We start from the raw sequence: 8,299 nt of genomic DNA on the forward strand, positions 1-8,299 counted from the left end.
AAATTTCCTCAAAATAATTGGAATGCAGCAAACTTTTCTTTGTAGCCTATTTTTAATCCTGGATGTCATTACATTATTGAACTGAGCCCTTGGCAGTGCCGGGAGAATTTTGTTGTAGCATCCTCTTGCTTTTGTGAAATTTGAGCAAATAATTGTTCATGAATAGGGGTCTGTAAGAGGACTGTGCTGCCGTGAATTGATGAGAGCATTTCCAAAGACATTTTGCAGTAATGATGAGCTGCTGACTCGCTGTGTGCTTGCTCCATTATACACTAACAGCAAAAGTGACTTTGTATTGTACCTGACTGTAAATGATCCAGGCTGTGTGTCTCTGCAGTTCTGCTTCAGTATAAGCCACAGCTTTCAACATCAGGTATGGCTGGCCTTAGCTCAGGGAACCTGGGCGTTTTACTGGGTTTGCAGAAAACGCGAATTGCACTAGGGCCTTCCTTGAGTCTTGAACAACCTGTTTTGGCCAGGCTGAAATGGGATATATATGGGTTATGACCACTTTGAGGGTCATACACTGATGCAGGGTTTTTGAGCATGGCACAAGGTGCTACAAAGTGAAATTAAAACAGGAAAATTTTACAGATAACTCCCCACATTTTCACAGAGGATCTGAAAGCATTTTATAAAGCATATGACCACCAGATTTTCTATGAACGGTATCTTATTTGCAGATGAGAAACACTGAGTCATGAAATAATTACATCCACTCAGCCAGGTGGGAGAGTCCAAACTACATTCTCAAACCACTGAGGAAAAAAATCCATTTTGCCTCCACTTGCTTCAGTTCATTTTATTGAAATAATGAGCATTAGGGAGAACAACCTGCCAATATATGCCTCTTCCATTAAGAAGAATTAAAAATCTAAAAAGATGATGGGGGAAAATAAACATGGAGATCCTCATTAGGTGTTTCCAGGCTGTTCTGCTGGTCTGCAGCATGCTAATAATACCTTTCAGTCATCAGGCTCCCCTTTCTAACGTGTCTTTCCCTTCTTTCTCTCCCTGCTCAGTCAATTTTGGGCGTTCAATGTGAAGTGCAGAAGCAGCTGAAGGCCTTTGTCACTCTTGAGCGCTTCGAACGGATCTACAGCTCCAGCATTGCTGGGTGCCGGCAGGTCAAGAAGAACAAGAACTTTGCTTCTGGCGGCTCTATCTTTGGCAAAGGCGTCAAGTTTGCCATGAAGGACGGGCGAGTGGCCACTGACATTATCAGCGTGGCCAACGAGGACGGGCGGAGGATCGCAGCCATCCTGAATAATGCCCATTACCTGGAGAACTTGCACTTCACCATCGATGGGGTGGACACACACTATTTCATTAAACAAGGGCCATCGGAAAGTGACCTGTCCATCTTGGGCCTCAGTGGCGGGCGGAGGACCCTGGAGAACGGCGTGAACGTAACGGTGTCCCAGATCAACACAGTGCTAAATGGAAGGACTAGACGTTACACGGACATCCAGCTCCAGTATGGCGCACTGTGTCTAAACACTCGCTACGGGACCACCTTGGACGAGGAGAAGGCCCGCATCCTGGAGCTGGCCCGACAGCGCGCTGTCGGCCAAGCTTGGGCCAGGGAACAGCAGAGACTGCGGGATGGGGAGGAGGGTGTTCGCTCGTGGACAGAAGGGGAGAAGCAACAAGTGCTAAACACAGGCCGGGTGCAGGGCTACGACGGCTATTTTGTGATCTCAGTGGAGCAGTACCCAGAACTCTCAGACAGCGCCAACAACATCCATTTTATGAGACAGAGTGAAATGGGCAGAAGGTGACAGAGAGGGTCAATACGGTGACTTCTTGCCAAAGACAGCTACTCTTTTGTGGCCACTTACCTGACTGTGTTGTACTCAATCCTTTTTCTAAACTGAACAAGGTGGGGGGAGGAAAACAGAAAGTGAAAGAATAATACGGTTGCACTGTAACTCATGCAACATACTTTTTTTTCTTTAATTTGGCCTTCACACGTTTTTTGCAATGAACAGAAGGTATATTTTGCCGTAGTGTGATCACAGTGAAATTTACTGTCTCTTGTCCTTTTTTTCCCTTTGTGAGGAATTTGAAGTGGGGAGTCGTCAACGTACGTCCTTAGGTGTGAAGTGCAAAATGGGTGTCTGTGCTAACTTGTGTCATCCTAACCCTTTCTGATTTGGGACAGGGACAGATAGCCTTCCACCTGGAGAACAGGGAGCCCACAGCGTCCCGGAGAGCTCTTCCTGGGAAGAAAGGAAACGGAAGATGACACTGACTCCGCAACTCTGAAAGCGACCGTCCGAATCGTGTGCCTCAAAAGAGAACTTACAAGTAGTTTTCACGTTTCACTTGGGACATAAAGTGTTTTTTGGGGGCTCCTGCTGAGCAGAAGTAGATTATAGAGGCAAAGGAGCTGATTATATTAACTTGCAAGATGATTCTCTTCCTTCCTGAACTGGAATAAAAAAAGAAAAAAATCAGTCTTTTTTCATTATGAAAGTAGATATTTTGGGGGGGGGGGGTTTGTGTGTGCGCAAATCCTGGTTTTAGTTAAAACCTAGCAAAAGCCAAGAAAGGGACTCCTGCTCTACTGAGAAAAGTGAAAATGAACCCTCTCTCTCATACGTAGAGCTGTTCTATAGGTGGATTTAATGCACCCATGTTGTACATTTGCTAATGGCATAACTTCATTAAATGTGTAGTGTTTCAGTACACAAGGCTACGTGTTTAACAGTCCACTGTGCTGTATCTGATAAAACCAGTTAATTTTTAGGAAGCTGATTTGAATTTAAAAGTAGTTTTAGTATCCCAGTAACATACCACTGAAAATTAGAGCAAGCCAAACCCTGCTTTTCCTGATTCTGGAGCTTGTATTTATTGGCTGGGAAACACGGTTTTGAGTAGCGTGCTGGCAAGTCATTTATGACTATGGCAGATTAACGTCTCTTGGGGACTTTGGCAGCAGGGATTTTAAAATGTTTAATAAGTAGCAACAGCTTGTGCATGGTGGGACAAGAAAGGGAATATTGGAATCAGTCCTCTCACTGTTTCTTACATGAGCTTGAATTAACTGGATAGCCCAGTTGACTGTTAGCAGTGAACAAGGAGGAGTTTTAATAGAAATGCCCACTACAGAGGGGACCAAGTGCTTTAATAAGAAACTGCTGACAAAGTTACTCGGCATGCTAATGTAATTTGTATTCACATAACCTCTGTGCTCTGGTACTTGCAAGAGTCCTTGAAATTCAAGGGAACAAGGAGATGAGCTTAGCTTCCTCTTCCCTGCCTGAAACAGTCCTGTGGTATCAGGAGCCATGAGGTGTTACATCACCTCTCGCTGGAGCTCGGGCTGGAGACAGCCACCCCTGGTCCAGAATAGACTTCTCCATCACACTGACGCATGGACACATCCTGACTCTAAAAGCTCTCACTGTGTCACGGTGCTACAGAGAGATGCAAAGCTTCATACCAAGAATATTTCCTTGCGTGGAGCCTCACGGTGCACCCGTCTCCCCAGAACCAGCCTTCCTGCTCTCCCTCCACCACCTCTGGCACCCTCCGACATAGGCTGATATTTCTCTTCAGATTTCAGACCCCAAGATAAAGCGGGGGAGTGTGTTGGGCACACGTTCCTCAAGTGGCAAAATGTTGGCAGTCCCAATGCTATCACGGTTTCCCCATAGACACAGGCTGCCAACTCAGTCTGCCGTGCCTGTCTGTTCCTGCGCTATCGCCAGGAGGAAGGTGATAGGATGGAAATTCCCCCAACAGACTGTTCTTCCTCAAATTGCCAACCCCATGTAAAAAGGCTAGTACATTCAGCTTCATGGCCAGCATTTTGGCAGGTGCCTGAGCCCCAAGACTGACCCATGTTGGGGTTCACCCCCAGGGACAGTCCTGGTTCTCTGGCAGGTCCTCCTGCGTGCAGCCAAGGTGGCAAATCTCCACATCTTGGGTGCAGAAACCCAGTGCTTTTTCTTTGAACTGCACCTTGCAGTGTGCAACCTTTATCGCTTTGGCAGGAGTGAATAGCAGGCAGCTGGGCTGGAAAGGGTATCCAGCTTTCCGGAGCCAACCGGGAGGAGATGCTTCACCCAGGCCAGCTCTAGGCTTTGGCAAGAAAACAGTTGCCTAGGGCAGCCGCCTGCTAGGGATATTTAAAGAGGCCATGGCATTACTGGCTGATTTGCTGGTCTCGAACTCTTGGCAAGCCAGGCTGATGCTGGTGCAGTTGCCCTGAGGAAGAGCTGGTGGGGATTTGGGACAGCTTTAGCCAAAACCAGCAGTTGCCACCTACTCGGAGGGGGTTGCTCCTTCTCTTCTAGCTGTTCGTGTCCAGCACTGTGCTTCCCCCTCCCGGTGTTACACTAGGAGCAGATCCCCTTGAGCACCACCCTCCAGCACCTCAGTCTTGTGGTGGCTTTGAGTGTCTAAAACAGCACATACAGAGCTAAAAGAACTGTGGGAAGCTGGGTAGAAAGGCATCAGCACCCAGTGTTGACCTGCAGTAGTCCAGAAATAGCTCGATGCACATCCCATTTACACCGCTCCTGTCTGAGTGGCTCAGAAGAGAAGTGGTGCTTGTATCTCCATCCCCATGCATTTGTTTCAGCGCTAACAGGAGTAGTACGAGAGCAAACAGGCCAACTTTCCATGCAGCCAAGGAAAGGAATTAAGTGTGAAGTATTCCTATTGGAACCCCGCCAGACTGAGATGGCACCTTTACAGCCTTACACAGACTCTTCAGGTTATTACATGAGCTAATGACTTCGAGGAGTTCACCCATTTTTCAAGAGTTTTACAGTCCTGCTGCATGCGGCATGCCTATAGCCAGGAGCAATCCAACTCTGCACGCGGCAAAAGCAGCTCAGATTACAGTGCTCTGCCTCCGCAAGCAGGCAGTCAGGTGTGGCTGAGCCTGGCTGCCCACTGAATCCACGGAAGTCTTTACCTGGACCCACACTCTGCACAGGAAATATGGACATTGCATCAAAAAAAAAAAAAAAGAAAGAAAAAAATATAAATATATATATATGTATATATATATTGCTATTCTCTTTATCAAAGTCTTTAAGCAAAAAAATTAAACAGAGTAGCTGTCTAGCGTTAGGAGACAAACCTGCCTGAGGACAGCTACTATGTTCCTGAAGCTCAAAAGCTTTGTCCTTCCACTTTGCTTGGGTCACAAAACTAGAAACAAACTTTTTTGGTGTCGAAACCCTGAATTTCCCCCTTCCTCATAGAAAAGTGCTTTGTATACGGGATCCCAAGTGCTTTTGAACATGCTTTTGAAGTCCAGTTGTATGCCAGACCATTGCCAAGGAAAAATGTAACTGCAGCCTAGCATGCATGGACAGCATGACTTTTCAAAGTTACTGTTTGTTTGATTCCCAAAAGGAGGGATTGTTCCTCCATAAAAAGGGGTTTCCCCTCAAAATAGTAGCTCCTTTTAGTAGTCCAAATTCCTTTGAACGACTGGGCTTGTTTTGAATGCAGAGTTGCATAAAGGATGGAGGGTGCTAATCACCTTGGGAGCAAATCTCTCAGCTTTGAGGAAATCCAGTAGCCTGGAGCATGGGCTGCGGCAGACCTCCCCGTGCAAGCAGTAGGTATTTTGCGCTCAGGCCCTAAATAGTTGCTAAATATGCTTCATTTGAAGAAATATTCAAACAATGTGCATTCGAACAAGTTCCACCGCCACATGGCTCTGCAGCTGAAAATCCCCTGCCTGCTCAGCCTGATCGAAGAGGAGCAAAGTGATGAACCATGCAGCCTTGCTTGCAAGAAACTCACCCAGGAAAAGAGATCTGCAGCGCTGGGTTGTTTTTTTCTCCATCCTTCCATCTTCCAAAAAGAAGGGTCACTATAAAAGTCAGTCTCCAACAGAGATGGGTCTCTCCAACTTCTTCGTTTTGTTTATTGAGAAAAAAAAATATCACATTCCTATTGCAATTTCAACCCTGCAAGACTAATTTGGTACTGCGAGAAATACAGCAATGTCCGTTTCCTCTGAGCTCCAAAAATCGGAGCTTGGAAAAATCATTAAGCGGCAGTGACCGGAGGGAATCACGCAGCTCATCATATCTTTGTCATCACGGCTATTGATCAGAGCTACAAGGAAAATGGGCCACCAGATCTAAACAATACCAGGAGAGAACAGATTAGACGAGGTCGTTAAGAGCCCTGATGCTTGATTCGGGTTTAAAAGACGCAGATGACTGGGAGCAGTCCCTGAGACACCATTTGGCTGCAAGTTAGAATCAGTGAGGGATCTCTGTAATATGTCTGTAGTTGCTTTATTGAGCTTAGGGAAGTTGGGTGAGATTCTGCTCAGTCTATTATACAGACAGTGTAACAAGAATAAATCAAAATCGTTAAAAAAAACAACTAATAAAGTACTTTTTCAGCTGTGACTTGTAAGTGTCACCGTGATAGATGGCAGTGTGATCCATTATGCAAAGACAAGGCTCTTAACATGAAATTTTAGAATTCAATTTTACGATTTACAGAGAGGCCCCCCCCCCCCCGTATTTACGACATAGCAGTCTGTTTTGATTCAATCTCGGTGTAATTGAAACCAGGGCAATAGATCTCGGTTAGTAATAGCCACTTTTTGTAAACGGGGAGGAGGAAATAAGCGCCTATAATGTAAATAATGGAGCTAAAAAGATTGCTTCGCTTGTTAAATCTTATTTGCTTTATCTCCTCGTTTGGCAGCGAAGGGCTCTATCTCAGCACTACCAAACCTGGGAAAGCCATGGGCAGCAATAGCTGGTTTTTTGGTGGAAAAAATGCAGGTGCCCATTGGGTTGACCTGCACTCTCCTTCCTCAGCTAGCACAGCAGGAGCTGATGTTCGCTCCCAGCCTGGTCATTTTTGATCCTGTTATTACTCTTTTTACCACTCTCAGTAAATTTTTAGGTATTTGAATTCCCCTGTTATACTGAAGAATTTTCCTGAGTTTTTGTAAAAATGGAACCAGTGGATTTCTTTTCATCGCTAGGGTACATTTAAATAAAATCACTTATACATGTAGAGTGGATTTTGAGCAGACACGGCAGGGACATGTCACACGCTCTGTTCAGATCCCCCCACTTGGGTTCCCCCCGCCATAACGGGGAGTTGCGTATCCTGGGGGTCGTTTCTGACAGCGCTGCGCCTCACCGCGCTATCCGAACCGAAAACTGTCTGAACCAAAAAAGCAAAACCTGTAGTGTCTCTCGCCTGCTGTCCTTTAATTTCCATAAAACTTTGTGTTACTGACAAAGTATTACATGGCTCAACTGTTAACTCCCATCCCAGGCATCAATACTTTCTGGGCAGGGGAGCATAGAAAACCACAAGTGAAAATTAACTAAATATATATATACATATATATTTTTTTTTCCTTGAAGCTGAAAACTGTTCAAGCAAAGAATAGAGCTCTCCAAAACCATTAGAACTTTTGGACAGTTCACTGATGTTATTGATGTAACCAATCAGAGATTCACACTTTTCTATTAAAAAAAAAATGTTTATTTTGCGTGAGGACTTCTAATGCAGCTCCAGCTGAGAAAGAGGACTCTGTATCAAAGCTGCATCTATAAGCCCAGCACTGGAGACTCTTGTCATTACCCTGTGTAATAATTTTCCTGAAGTCTGGAACTAATTTTTTGAGAAATTTTTTTTCTCAACACTTTGTGTTTCTAATACTGTATTCTTGACTGTGTAAATACAACAAGGCTGTAAATAAGTGCAGATGTAGATACCTTCTAGAAAAAAAGAAAAAAAACAAAAAATGAACAAACAGAAGTGACCGTGTGTAGCCTTCGGTGACAAATAAAAGAATATTTTGTGTTTAAGAAGGGTTTTTTTCTATTATTTAAGAAAATGTTGGCTTTTTTCATCTCAACTGCCTTGTCCTTTACGTGGGGAAGGGTCAAGGGACCTGGCTGCTCCCACGGGAAGGTGGTGGAGACTGAGGAGATGGACTTGTATAGGGGTAACTGCAGGGCTGCCCTGCCCCTTGCCACCGTGGATATGCACCTTTGGGAGCTGAGGGACATCTCGGGCACGTGGCTGTGGGACACTCTCCTGTGCAACCGCCTGCACCGCCAGAGAGCAACCAGACCCACGAGTCCCCATGCGCTCTATCTAAGAGGTCAGGCCTGTAAAGGCCTCTACAGTCTTTTTGCCACCTAAATTTTTCCCCCAGCAGAGACTTTTTTCTTTCTCCTGTTGATGAGATGTTGCTCAGTTCCAGAGGGGCATGTACCGACATCAGCTGGCAGAAAGGAGACGATTTCCTTGGTAGGACCGGTGAGGGTTACCAGAGGTAATC

The 8,299-nt window shown here is 45.5% G+C and overlaps 1 protein-coding gene across 5 annotated transcripts in view; it reads left to right on the top strand.

The window, feature by feature from the left end:
- Nucleotides 1–7,823, top strand: part of TENM4 (teneurin transmembrane protein 4) — a 587,496-nt gene extending 579,673 nt beyond the window's left edge. For all 5 annotated transcript variants that reach the window (XM_064505185.1, XM_026096126.2, XM_026096128.2 and 2 more), the window contains one exon: nucleotides 1,023–7,823. In XM_064505185.1, the coding sequence (XP_064361255.1) occupies nucleotides 1,023–1,781 (759 nt within the window). In that variant the 3' untranslated portion in view covers nucleotides 1,782–7,823. The remainder of the gene's footprint in view (nucleotides 1–1,022) is intronic.
- The last annotated feature ends 476 nt before the right edge of the window (nucleotides 7,824–8,299 follow it).

Source organism: Dromaius novaehollandiae, chromosome 1, assembly GCF_036370855.1.
Source record: "Dromaius novaehollandiae isolate bDroNov1 chromosome 1, bDroNov1.hap1, whole genome shotgun sequence".
In the NCBI taxonomy this organism is placed as follows: Eukaryota; Metazoa; Chordata; class Aves; order Casuariiformes; family Dromaiidae; genus Dromaius; species Dromaius novaehollandiae.